The 13,821-nt window shown below is 44.7% G+C and overlaps 1 protein-coding gene and 1 pseudogene across 1 annotated transcript in view; both read right to left on the bottom strand.

Moving 5' to 3' along the window:
- Nucleotides 1-5,256: 5,256 nt before the first annotated feature.
- LOC114638227 lies at nucleotides 5,257-7,062 on the bottom strand (annotated as a pseudogene).
- A 744-nt stretch (nucleotides 7,063-7,806) lies between these two features.
- Naca (nascent polypeptide associated complex subunit alpha) overlaps nucleotides 7,807-13,821 on the bottom strand; it is a 13,011-nt gene continuing 6,996 nt past the window's right edge. The window contains exons 3-8 of the mRNA XM_028786620.1: nucleotides 9,535-9,620; nucleotides 9,107-9,184; nucleotides 8,610-8,756; nucleotides 8,325-8,453; nucleotides 8,087-8,209; nucleotides 7,807-7,959 (exon numbers count right to left, since the gene is read on the bottom strand). Coding sequence (XP_028642453.1) covers nucleotides 7,945-7,959; nucleotides 8,087-8,209; nucleotides 8,325-8,453; nucleotides 8,610-8,756; nucleotides 9,107-9,184; nucleotides 9,535-9,620 — 578 coding nt within the window. The 3' untranslated portion in view covers nucleotides 7,807-7,944. The remainder of the gene's footprint in view (nucleotides 7,960-8,086; nucleotides 8,210-8,324; nucleotides 8,454-8,609; nucleotides 8,757-9,106; nucleotides 9,185-9,534; nucleotides 9,621-13,821) is intronic.

The following is a 13,821-nucleotide window of genomic DNA, read 5'->3' as shown; positions in this document are numbered from 1 at the left end:
GCTAGCGGTCATGGTCCATGTCTTTAGTCTCAACACTGGGTTGGGGACTAGAAGCGGGTTGAACTCTTGAGTTCGAGGCCTGCCTGGTCTACAGTATCAAGTCCAGGACAGCCTGGGCTATATAAAGATACATGCCTCAAAAAAAATCAGACAGACAAGCCCCCCCCCCCCAACCCTTTTTCAATTTCAATAAAAGGAGTAGCTCTGTGGTAGAGTACTTGCTGTAAATGGGTTCAGTTCATGACGTGACCACGGCTACCACACTCCCCAAAAGAAAAAAGACCAACTGTTATAATGGAAATTTGAAGTGTTGGGAGCACACAAAAAAGGGACATCTTAACGAAGAAACAAAACAGGCCTTGTTAAGAAACTTTTATCAGGGATGGAGACATAGCTCAGGGATAAGAGTACTGGCTGTTCTGTAAGACCTGAGTTCAGTTCCATTAGCCCCAGGAGATCTGACTCCTGGCCTCCAATGACACCAAGCGTGTGCATTATGCACAGACTTACATGCAGGGAAAACAGCCACACACAAAACTTAAACAAGGGCAGGTGTGATAAATGCCTTTTAAACCAGGCCAGTCAATGGCTATATAGTAATTGATACTGTCTCAAATTAAAAAAGAAAAAAAGATACTGCTCTTCCAGAAAACTCAGGTTCAACTGTCAGCTGCCATATGGTGACTCAAACTGTACCATGGTACACAGGCATATACATATATATATATATGTGTGTGTGTGTGTGTGTGTGTGTGTGTATCCATAAAACACCAATGCACATAAAATAATGAAAATAAAAAGAAATAAGGAGTTGAAGGCTAACCATAAGAAAATATTATTTAGCCTGCCTTTTTCATTGCAGTGCTAGGGATTGAGCCCAGTGCATTCTGTGCCCTTTTACCCATCCCCATTTTGACCTGCTTGTCTCTAGGACCCAAGGTAACCCTTGGAAAATGGTTTTGAAAACGCCGCCGGGCGGTGGTGGAGCACGCCTTTAATCCCAGCACTTGGGAGGCAGAGGCAGGTGGATTTCTGAGTTCGAGGCCAGCCTGATCTACATAGTGAGTTCCAGGACAACCAGGGCTTCACAGAGAAACCCTGTCTCGAAAAACCAAACCAGAGGCTGGGCAGTGGTGGTGCACGCCTTTAATCCTAGCACTTGGGAGGCAGAGGCAGGCGGATTTCTGAGTTTGAGGCCAGCCTGGTCTGCAGAGTGAGCTCCAGGACAGCCAGGACTATACAGAGAAACGCTGTCTCAAAAAAAAAAAAAAAAAAACAAAAAAAACAAACAAAAAAACCAAACCAAAAAAGAAAAAAAAAAACGTTGCCAACAGTGAAAGGTTTCTGAGTTTCCCAAGTACCAAAAATCAATCCAGAGTCAAATGTGTAATGAAAGGCAGTTTGCCCATGCACACACCTCAGCTGCTCTGCAGCCTTGGTTCTGAACACACAGCATGATACACTTCACACTACCAGTGCCTTCATGACACAAGATGTCAACAAATACTTCGGGATTACTTCAGCTCAGATTTGAGATTATTGCATGTAATAAGACTGCAGTGTCATTTACTGTAACACAAAAGTTTTCAGTTATTTTATGGGCTTAATTATGGAAAACAAAATACTTTCCTACTATCAGAATACAAATGTCAAATGAGTGTATGGTTGGCTTGTACTGTTAGAATATTTAGTTTTTAAAACTGCCATTTGAGAGGTCTGGAAAGATAGCTCAGTGCTCTTATAAAGGCCCCAAGTTAAGTTCTCAATAACCCATGTCAAGCAGTTCCCATTGAATCTAGACCTTTTTTGTGGAGGAAACTGAACTCAGGAACTAGTTAAGCTTTCTACTGCCTTATGCATGCTAGGCAAACATTCTACCACTGGGTCAAACACCCTCCCCCACCCCCCATCCCTGAGCTTGGAATACATTATATTTTTAGAACTAGATTTTGAACATAGAACTTGTACATGCCAAGCAAACACACTATCATCTGAGTTGTAGTCTAGGTTTTTGTTGTTGTTTTTGAGACAGGGTATTGCTATGTAGCCCTGGCAGTCCTGGAACTCATTGTGTAGACCAGACTGGCCTTGAACTCAAAAACCTGCCTGTCAAATGCTGAGATTTGAAGCATGAGTTACTGTCTTCCCAACCACTAAGATATAAAAGTCACGAATTAATCTCATATTGGATAGAAACTGATGGCAGGTGAGCTAGATTTGGTCTGTAAGCAGTAGTTAGCTAAACTGGCTTGCATATGGACCCCAAGGTGTAGGGAAATCACTAAAGTTAAGCTTAAGAAGGGAGCAGAGCATGGTACTTGCCTGTAGCCAATGACTCATGGGAGGTGGATCAGGCATTCAAGGTCATCCTCGCTACACAGTGAATTTTGAGGCCAGATTGGGCTTATGTGAGACCAAATGAAAATTTAAGAAGGTAGGTTCCAGGTAGTACAGGTCTGTATTCACAGGCTGAAGCCAGAGAATCTCATGTTCAGGGTATGCCTGGGCTGACTAGCAAGTGCAAAATTAGCCCGTGCAACTTATGAGACAGGGCCTCTCAAAAAAGGCTGAAGATAGGGCTGTGTACAGCCAGCCCGCTTGCCTAGCATGTGTGAGGCTCTTAAGTTTACTCCCCAATACCACAAGAGTCAAGGAGGCTAAACAATGGTGGTATTGAAGTCAGGCTAATTGTACTAGATTTCTCTGACAATGGGATGCTATTGAAGTTTGAAAAATGTTCTAGAAAGATTAACTTGGAACAAAGTATGAGATGAATTGAAAATAAAGGAACAGACTAAAAGAGAACATTGAGACTCTTAACCTGAAATTACCGGGAACTTCCCTTATCAAAAGTTCTTTTGAAACAATTGTCTTTCATAAGACATGGAGATTGGGTCCCACTGCATGGCAGTTTGTAATCCATCATTCCCCAACCCTCCGAATCCTTTAGTTACTTCTTTCTTTCCTAACTCCATTTCAATAGATTTCACTTCAGACTTCATTCATGCCTTTAGCTATAATCTCAAACATTAGCTGATATATCTAAGTTCTAATGGGTTTGTTTTGCAAACTTACCGATAAATTCAGCTTTTGGCTGGGATAAGTGCTAGATTAAAACACAAGAGTTACTTTACATCCTCTCTCGTGCTTCAACTTTATTTTCTCACATTTTAGAAACACTAGTTTGACAGTAATAGGAAAAGAAAAAAACCACTATGCCTCGTTTGAGCTTTCTCATATTCTGAGGTTTGGGCTAATAAGTTCTAGGGTCTCTATAGGGTCACATTAGCAAGAATTTTTTTTTTTTTTTCCCCAAGACAGAGTTTCTCTATGAAGCCTTTTCTGTCCTGGAACTCACTCTGTAAGACCAGGCTGGCCTTGAACACAGCTACCTATCTGCCTCTGAGTGCTGGGATTAAAGGCTCATCACCACCTCCCACCTAACAATATTTCTAATCAGTAAGGAAGAGGCTTTAAAATATTAGCTGGGCGGTGGTGGCGCACGCCTTTAATCCCAGCACTTGGGAGGCAGAGGCAGGCAGATTTCTGAGTTCGAGGCCAGCCTGGTCTACAGAGTGAGTTCCAGGACAGCCAGGGCTACACAGAGAAACCCTGTCTTGAAAAACCGAAAAAAAAAAAAAGTTTAAAAAAACGAAAAAAAAAAAACCTTTCTTTTACCTCTGTGGCAAGGCATAATAAAATTATCCTGAGACTGGAACTTTTGTAGGACCTTACAGCCATATTTAATATACTCTGAGATCACTTAACACTTGCCTGCTATCCTACTATACCCAGCCTGTTTAGCCTGCCTTTAAGAAAACAATTTAACAACCAATCTCACCTTTTACAACCTAAACTAATACGTAGCTATAATCTCCTGACCTATGAGTAACTGATAGGTACATGTTGATAGTCATTTGCTGGAAAGAGCAAACTGAAAGCTACTTTATAAATTGAATATCCCAAGCTGAAATTATTCACATATTGTTGCAGGGTATTTGATCAAACTGTGAACCCCAAGATTATGAACTGGAAAAACCTTGTGTGTGGCTCAGCCCTAGCACACTCTAAGAGCTAAATAAAGTCAACCCTAGGTCCAAAAGAAGGAGCAAGTAACCAGCTGAGAGGGAGTGAACCTAAGGAAACAGAAAGGAGGGAGATTGAGTTGAAAGTTTTAATAAGACAGCTGGAAGCAGCTTTTTAACCCTTCTGGGATATAGAGTAGGAAGGTCAGCTTGGTGCTTCCTCTGCCTCTCTGAGCTAGCAGGCTTTCACCACAGCATCTGGCTCCTGAGTCTTTGGTAAAACCAAGTGGCAGGTATTTTTGTTTTTAAAACAGTATATTGTGTCATAGAGTTTGTTATCTTGGTCAGTTATTCAATCCCAAGGTAAATGATGTTAAAGAGATGGCTCGGCAGTTAAGAGCACTAGCTGCTCTTCCAGAGGTCCTGAGTTCAATTCCCAGCAACCACATGATGGCTCACAACCATCTGTAATGGGATCTGATGCCCTCTTCTGGTGTGTCTGTAGAGAGCAACTGTGTACTCATGTACATAAATCTTAAAAAAGAGAGCATATCCCTTTGTCATACACACAGAGTCTCAAAACTTCAGGTAGAAATAAATTCAGGTAGAAAAAACCCACAGTACAATGGAAGACTTGGGGAGGGTAGAGAATTCAAATCAGGGCTAGCTCTTGGTTCTTTCCTTAGTTCTACACATAAGCATCTCTGACTTTTTCAATTGTTCTCAAAATACCCATACCTGAAATAATCACCTTTAAGAACACACATACTTGCCAGGCAGTAGTGGTGCACGCCTTTAATCCCAGCACTTGGGAGGTAGAGGCAGGTGGATTTCTGAGTTCGAAGCCAGCCTGGTCTATAGAGTGAGTTCCAGGACAGCCAGGGCTACACAGAGACCCTGTCTTGAAAAACCAAAAAAAAAAAAAAAAAAAAAACCAAAAACCTACATCTCACATAAACCAAAAAGTTGATGGCACCCTTTATGGCAGAAACTTGCTTTTATCTCTACAGTGTCAGTGCTTGCTAAATAACAAGCTCACAAGCTATGCAGAACTAGTTGGCTACAATGTGCCATTTTTCTTTGCTGAATAGCAAAAAAAAGCACCCCCCTCCCCCAACATGTGATTATTTATGTAGTCCTGACTATTCTGGAATTCACTGCACACCAGGCTGGTGTGGTCCAAACCTCCACCTGCCTCTTGGCCCCCCAAAGTGCTAGAATCAAAGGCATGCACAATCACTGCTCAGCTTCTTTATTCCAATCTTAGTTACTAATAACTGAGATCACTCACCATGGAATGTTAAAGAACGGCTACAAAGGGATTAAAGAAACCTCAGATGGCACAGAGAGCTGAGACATGCAAAGACGGTCATACTGAGACTGAAGCCAGCCTCATAAACCCAAAAGAAAAAAGCACTGCATATAACGTGTAAAGCAAATTTTGTGGTATTTTCAAGAAACTGTAGGGGCCGGATGGCTCAGTGACGAAGACCACTGACTGCTCTTTCAGATGACCTGTGGTAGATACCCAGCAACCATACCACATATAGTTAACAACCATCTGTAACTCCAGTTCAGGGGATTGGATACTCTCCTAATCTTCCCCAAGTACGGCATGCAAGCAGTGCAGGCAGACACTTATAAAAGTGATAAATGCAGCCCTCCCCCATTCCCCTTTTAAATGAGACTGAGCCAAGAGATGTTTTACTTGTATTAAGACCCTAGCTAACCTGGGAACTTGATATGTAGACCAGGTTGGCCTCAAAATCAGATCCTCCTGTCTCACTTACTAGGCCCCAGAATTTAAATGAATCCTAATTGTCCCCTAATAGCTCACATGTTGAAAGCTTAGTCTCTTTCTGGTATGGAAACTTCAGAAACCATTTCTTTTCTTTCCCTTTCTTTCCTCCATTTAGGTAAGCAGCTTTGCTGTTCCACTTGCTCCTGGCCTTCATGTTCAGCCTTACAATAGTGTATTTTAAGCTTCTGAAACAAAAACATGAATTCTGTGTTTTTTTTTTTTTGGCAAGGTCTCCTGTAGGCTGGTTCCAGTCTTCTTTTTTTTTTTTTGTAGACTAAGCCTTGATTTTTATTACTAAAAAAAATGCATATTTATTTTGCTTTCTGACTCTGTGCTTGTGCCTTCAACACTTTCACAACGATTTTCTGCTCCTCAATAAGGAGAGCCCGCTTGATCCTGTCGCGGACACACTTGGCACACATGGAGCCACCGTAGGCCCTGCTGACGTGTTTCTTTGTCTTAGACAATCTCATAAGGACTTTGGGTCTCACAGCACGAACCCCTCGCAGTCTGCCAGGGCACACACCACATGCCGATTTTGGTGCCTTCCCAACCTTCTTGGTGTAAAGGTAAACAATCCTGTTGCCAGGGGTTCGAGACAGCCTGGTTTTATTAGAGGCTGTGTTGTAGGAAAGCCTACGTCGGTATGTCAAACGCTGGACCATCTTGAGCACCTTCCACTCTAAGCACCGTCCCCGGAACGGCTGGTTCCAGTCTTGAGCAGCTGATCCTCCTGCTTCCACATCTCAAGTGCCATTATTATGGGCACATGACACCGAGGTAAGCATAGGCTGGTTTTCCTCAGCTGTTTTGTTACAGTAACAGAATGCTGGCTAGCCTAAGGTAACTTTTTTATAGACATGAGACAGGCTCCTTCTTTTTTGTAGCCTAGTTTGTTTTGAAACTATGTGATCTAGGCTGGCCTTGAACTCATGATCCTCCACTTCAGCACAGAGTCCTGGGGTTTCAGAGACCATGACATTGCAGAGCAAGGAAGACAGTTCTTTCCATGATGTAGATGAAGTTTCTTGAGTATGAGGACTTGCATATCCAGTGCTTAGCACACTGCAGGCCTCAAGAATGGGCAGAGGCTGTGCACACCTTAATCCAGTGATTAATTGGGAAGTACATCTTTATGAGTTTGACAAAAGCCTGGTCTACCTAGTGACTTCCATACAAGTCAGAAATCTGAAGAGACCATGTCTCAAAGCAAAAAAGGTACATGGCTGGCATCATGGCTCAGTGGATGAATATAAGCCTGCCGCCAAGATTTATAGCCTGGGCTCCATTCCTATATGGTACAAGAGAGGCCTCCTGCAAGATGTCTTTTACTTTCGTGGTACTCTGTGGCATGAATGCATGCCCCATCCTTCCCAACACACAAATGCAGAGATTCTTTAAGACTTATCATATGTGTACTTAGTACCCAAAGTTTAGAGAGGGCATCAGATTCCTTGCAACTCACAGCAGACAATAGTGAACCAGCATGTAGTTGCTGGAAAATGAACAGGGATGACCTGGGAAATCAGTCAGTGCTCTTAACTGAGGAGGTTGAGGCAGAAGAATAGCCATGAATTTGAGTTCTTCTAGGCTACAGCTTGAGATCCTGTCTCAACAAAGTCTATTGGTCTTATTGTGTCACTTAGAATTTAAAAAAAGAAAAAAAATTTTTGAGACACGGTCTCTCTATAATGTAGTTCTGGAACTCACTATGCAGACCAGGCTGTTTTCAAATTCAGAGGTTCTCCTGCCTCTGCCTCCCAAATGCTGGAATTAATAAAGTTGCTGCCCACTATACCCAGCAAGATAAAAAGCTTTTTAAAAGGATTTTTTTCCATATAGTGTCTGCATACACAAACAAGAGGAAAGGGAGAGGGGCAGGGAGAGGCAGGAGGAGAGGGAAAAAAGTGGGGGAAACACACTTGAAGGTGGGGGAACACCTTCAATTTACTTTCTGGGAAAAGATCTAGCACCTACTGAGTCCATCCAACAAGAAGCCACAACTTTATTAGTGATAGAAACAGTACAAATTTTAAACCAAGCTGTAGTTCCACTTTTCAAACACCAAAAAGAGGGGGAAAGAAGAGGAGGAGGGGGGGTGTCCTTGTTGTCAAATAGTTACATTGTTAATTCCTGTAAAGAAGAAGAAGAAAAAAAGATAATTAGAGGCAATTTATAGGCTAAGAGGTAGAGAATCCAGGTCATTACAATCTGAGGCAGTTCAGGCTTTGAAATAAAGCCTAACTGATGGGCCACTCACCATAATAGCATTTACAATATCGTTACTGTTGTTTTTCAGGGCTCGGACAGCCTTTGCTCTGGATACATTTGCTTGTGACATGACCAATTCTATGTCCTTAACTTCCACGCCTGTTTCATCAACCTAAAAGATGGGGAGGGAGGAGAGTGTCGATCAATCTAAGATAAGAATAACTTCCATAGTGTTCTGAAGCAAAAGCTGCTGACACAGATTAAGTCCTCAAGATTCTGTGGATTACCTCTTCTTCTTCACTCTCCTCTTGGACGGTTGGAGTCTGAGTGTTTTCTTGAATGTTTGAAACAGCTTCACCTTGAACTTTGAACTTCTCAGCAGCCGCTAACTGTGCTTGTTGAGACAAATCTTCAATCTACAGGGCAGAGGATAGAGGCATGGGTAAATGTTAAGTGAAAAATGTATCTCAGGCAACAAGATGCCAGAGGGGTTTTTTAAATATCACAATTGGAGATTAACCTCTGGAGTAGCAGCAATAATACTGGAGAAGTTCACCTGAAATGTTACTAACCTTGGCTTCCCCAAACACTATGTAGGTATCTGAAGCTGGGCTCTTATAGACATCCGGCTTTGTGATGACAAAGAGGATATTTTTAGATTTCCGGATAGTGACTCTCGTAACCCCTGTAACCTGTCGAAGACCCAGTTTGGACATAGCCTAAAGAAGAGAAATGAACATTAAGTTTCTAACTTTAGGAGCAGCTTTAAAAAGACAAAAAAACAAAACAAGAAACAGTCCCACATTCAACATCCACAGTAGACCTTTCCTGTGTTATGGAAAAGAAAAGCTGAGTGTGCTCGGCTATGGCAGGTCACCAGGAGCTGCACCGCAAGTGCCTTTCTGGAGGCAGACAGTCTCATGCACCCTAAGCTAACTCTGACTTGCTACACAGCTAGCTAGCTAGCTAGCGGCTATCTCCTAATCCCTCCTCCACTTTCGTGTCTCAAGTGCTAGGACTGCACATATGCAGACCCAAGCCCAGATCCACCCTCATGACTCCATCTTACCTTCCTTGCCTTCTTCTCACTCCGACTCTGCTTGGCTTTACTAACAGGTTCCTCATCGATCTCAGCCGCGGCTGCCAGCTGAGAAGACAAAAGTTTTGTTTTGAGACAGGGCTTCTCTGTGTTGCCCAGGCTGTCCTGGAACTCAGAGATGATCTTGCCTCTTGAACAGACTCAAAGCTTTGGATGCTTGCTTGCAAAGATCCAAATAACTTGCTTTACAAAAAGATTCACATTTCAAACAGCCAAATCCTTACAGTTAATCTTGGTTGCAGACCTTCAACCAATTTTCTTTCTTTCTTTTTTTTTGAGGCACATTCTCACAGTGGTCCAGGCTGACCTTCAACTTTCAACTTCTGCCTCAGCCCTCCAAGTACCAGGATTACAGGACCTGGCCACCATACATTATAAGTAATTAAGAGTACACACACCTGGGCTTGTTGTGTGGCTGTCTGTGTGGAATCTTGTTCTTCGAGCTCTGGCACCGATTCATCACTGTCAGACTCTGTTCCCGACCCTAGGATGACAGGTAACTTTTATTATCTTCAACAGTACAATTTCAAGAGGCGGCACCTCGTCATGGCCTGCCTGAACTAGCTGTCACTGCTTTATGTAAGGCCTTACAAAGCTAAATGTAAATTGATTGGCTTCTGTGACCCAGCCGGAGGCACCCAACTTACAAGAATCCATTGAAGACTTTTCCTCAGAGATGTTGTACAGTAGCTAGCTAGCTAAGCAGCTTATATGCTGCAACTGCCTTCTCTCTCTTAAGGTCTTCACTTCTTGGCACAAACACCAAGCTTCTATGAGATTCCAAATTTTATCCCCATCCCAGAAATAATCAGGCGCAAGGCATCTTTAGATACAATTAAGTGAAAACCCTTTAAATAGGGTTGGAAGGTCAGAAGCAGCTGTGCACATACGTTCTGCTTTTCAAACCACCCCTGGAAAGAGTTTTAACCTGTTAACCTGGCACTAGACAACCTCCATATTGTTAAGTCCTATCATTTCTCACCTCTACTAGATACAGACTCATGACTCCCCAACTCCCAAACATAACCGACACATCTTAATTTTCCTTCAATTGAATGGCCAAGCATCAGTAAAGTCTACTGAAGGAGAGGAAAGCATACTCCCACACCATTCTCAGGCCAGAAAAACAGCTCTCTACATTCTTAAGAAAAGGAAGTCCCTGGGCAACTGGTAGTTACTAATCTAAGAAGAAAAGGAACAGCTTGAAGTTTTGTTTTGTTTTTTTCCATTTTAATTATTTTTTACAAAAGCAAATCCCAGGCCCAGGGACAAGGTTAGTGATGTGAGGAGAATTAGAGTCCAGCAAAGGCCTGGTAGGTCTTGGTTTTCAGTATCAGCTCAGGTTAAAGAAGATGTTAGATCCAGAGCTTACTTAGCCTGGACCACTTTACACAAGACACAAAGTATTACCTGAGATGACAGAAACCAAGAATTAGTTCATATTCCTAGGGCTTCTACATTTAAAATTACCATTTTTTATGCACTACGCCCAAACTCAAGCAGACATACTGTACAAAGCGACGCGTCCTAGTTAGTATTGGTGGGTAGCCCCCAAGAGGGGTGTGGGCAACACACCATGCACACAGCAAACCAAGGCAAATACCCTTGTTGTTCTTCAGAATAGGCTGCTTGGCAGAGGGGGCTGGGGCAGGGATCCCAGCAGGTTTAGGGGTGGGCATGTTGACGAGGATCGGCTGGAAAGGCACTCCCCCAGAGACTGCTTCCGGGGGGATCAGAGGCGGCAGCTCATCCTCATCAGCAGGGACTGGGAGCTTAGAGGGTGACTCCAGCACGGACCCAGGTGTGGACTGAAGAAATGGCTGTTTAGGCGGCAGAGGGGGAACTGGGGAGGGAGCAAGAGTCAGGGAAGCTGCTGGGGTAGGCTTTGGAGCCACAGATGCAGACACAGCTTCTGGAAGGACTTTGTCAGAGGTCAATGCTACCAGAGGAGTAGCTATCTGAGACTCCACAGGACCCTCTGGGGAATGAAGACAATCACTGCCTTTTGCAGGGCAAAAAGGTAGAGCTTCTGCAGTTTTTGAAGAGTCTTTTTCAACAGGGACTGTCTGAGGGGCTGGAGCTACTGCAGAAAGGAGGCCCTTTGTATCTTTCTTAGCGGAGGGATCTGGGCACTTAGGAGGTGAAGCAGACCTGCTCTTGGCTTTTGAGCCTTTCTGAATGGGAGCAGTGATGACCAAAGCACTTTCTGGAGCAGGTGCAGCAAGCACTTGTGTGAGAGCTGTAGGATCTTTCTTTGCTGGGAGCTTTTCAGATGCTTGAGGGGTAGTAGTTCCTGTGCTACAAGCAGTGGGCACCGAGGAAGTTTGGGAGTCTTTTGCAGAAGAAGTACCAATGGGTGAGAGAACAGAGGCCTCTTTAACAGAGGGAAGAGTCGTAGCTGGGAGAGTAGAGGCCCTTTTGGAGGATGGGGCCTTTTTAGGAGGGCAAGAGTTGACTGTGGACGTGAGAACTCCTTTGGACACAGAAGTTTCTGAGGTCTCCTTGGGGGCCCCCCCTTTGAGAGATGGAGTTGTTGAAGTCTCACTGGAGGTCTCAGTGGCTGGAACCTTTTTACAAGATGGGACTGCTGTGGCCTCTTTTGGAGCTGTCTGAGGAGCTGCAGCGGCTGGGGTCTTTTTGGAGGAAGAAATCGTGACTGGGGGAGTTGGGGAAAGGGAAGTGGCAGCTAAGGTAGTGGCAGAATTTGTAGGAGTTGGGGCTGCTGGGCTTTTGTTGGAGACAGGAATACCAGCTGGAGCAGCTAAGTTCTCCTTGGGGAGTGTAGCTGATGGGGCCTTTTGCAGACAGGGAGCAGTCTGTGCTTTAATAGGAGGGCTTGCAGGAAACTCTTTAGAGGCTGAAGTTCTTGGTGCCTTTTTGGATGATGGAATTTTGGGGCTCTTTGTGGGAGAGGGAGGGAGGGTTGCTGGAGCTTCTTTGAGATCTACAGTCTTTGAGGTTTTTTTATGGGAGGAAGGATTCTTGACTGGGGGTGCAGCTGGGGTTACTGGAGTCTCCTTGGGGGAGATAGCAACTTCTTGTGTCTCAGCAGGGACAGGCACTTTGGAGGCTGCAGTTGCTGAAACCTTCTGTGGGGTGGCAGGCTTCTCTGGTGGTACAGTGGTGACCCTTTCAGAGGGTGGGGCTGCAGTTTTGGGTGCCTTTTTGGGAGAGGGAGGACTTTCAGATAGAGTAGTTGGGGCATCTTTAGGAGATGGGGTTAGAGGAACCTGTTTAGGGTCTACAGTTTTGGGGGCGTTTTTGAGGGAAGGAGGAATCTCCAGTGGCACAGCTGTGACCCCTTCAGGTGGAGTTTCTTTAGAGCCTGCAGTTTGGGAGAGCTTTTTGGAAGATGGGGCTACTAGTGTTTCTTTGGGACTTGCCATTTTGGGGGTCTTTTTGGAAGATAAGGGAATCTCCAGTGGCACAGCTGTGACCCCTTCAGGAGATGGGGTTGTGGGTGCTTCTTTGGAGCCTGCTGTCTTAGGCCCCTTCCTGGGAGAGGGAGGAATCTGCACTGGTGCAGCTGTGACCCCTTCAGGAGATGTGGCTAGAGTTTCTTTGGGAGCTGTTTTGGGAGACTTTCTACGGGAGGGAGGAATCTCCAGTGGTATAGCTGTGACCCCCTCGGAAAGTGCTGACGTTTCTTTGGGGATTGCATTTTTGGGGGCCTTTTTTGAAGGTGGAGTTGCTGGAGCCTCTTTGGGACCTGCCATTTTGGGAATTTTTTGAAGGGATGGAGCTGTTGAGGTTTCTTTAGGGGCTGCAGTTTTAGGGGTCTTTTTAGGGGAGGAAGGACTCTCAGCTAGGGTATTAGGGGCACCTTTGGGAGATGGGGTCACAGGAACCTGTTTAGAGGCTGGAGTTGGGGGGGAAGGAGGAATCTCCAGTGGCATCGGTGTAACCCCCTCAGGTGTGGTTGGAGTTTCTTTGGGGGCTGCAGTTTTGGGGGACCTTTTTGGGGATGAAGTTGAATTTTCTTTGTGGGTTGCAGTTTTTGAGGATCTTTTTGGGGATGAGGTTGCTGAATTTTCTTTGGGGGCTGCAGTTTTTGAGGTCTTTTTTGGAGGAGAAATCTCCACTGATACAGTTGTGCCCCCCTCAGATGGGGTTGCTTCTTTAGGGGCTGCAGTTTTGGGTGCCTTTTTGGGAGAGGGAAGAGTTTCAGCTAGGGTAGTAAAGGCATCTTTGGGAGATGGGGTTACAGGAACCTGTTTAGAGACTGCAGTTTTGTGGGCCTTTTTGGGGGAAGGAGGAATCTCCAGTGGCACAGCTGTGACTCCTTCAGGTGGAGTTTCTTTAGGGCCTGCAGTTTTGAGGGACTTTTTTTGGGATGAGGCTGCTGAATTTTCATTAGAGGCTGCATTTTGGGGCACTTCTTTTAGAGGAAGAGAAATCTCCAATGGCACAGCTGTGACTCCTTTAGAAGGCATTTCTTTGGAAACTGCAGCTTTAGAGGTCCTTTTGGAAGATGAGGTTGGTGAACTTTCTTTGGGGGCCTTTTTGGAGCGAGGAGGAGTCTCCAGCGGTATAGCTGTGACCCCTTCAGGAGATGGAGTTGTTGGAGTTTCTTTGGGGGCTGCAGTTTTAGGAGACTTTTTGGAGCAGGGAGGAGTCTCCAGCGGTACAGCTGTGACCCCTTCAGGAGATGGAGTCACTGGAGTTGCTTTGGGGGCTGCAGTTTT

Source organism: Grammomys surdaster, unplaced genomic scaffold (genome assembly GCF_004785775.1).
Source record: "Grammomys surdaster isolate TR1022 unplaced genomic scaffold, NIH_TR_1.0 125562, whole genome shotgun sequence".
NCBI lineage: Eukaryota > Metazoa > Chordata > Mammalia > Rodentia > Muridae > Grammomys > Grammomys surdaster.
This window is presented reverse-complemented; position numbering and strand designations above follow the sequence as displayed.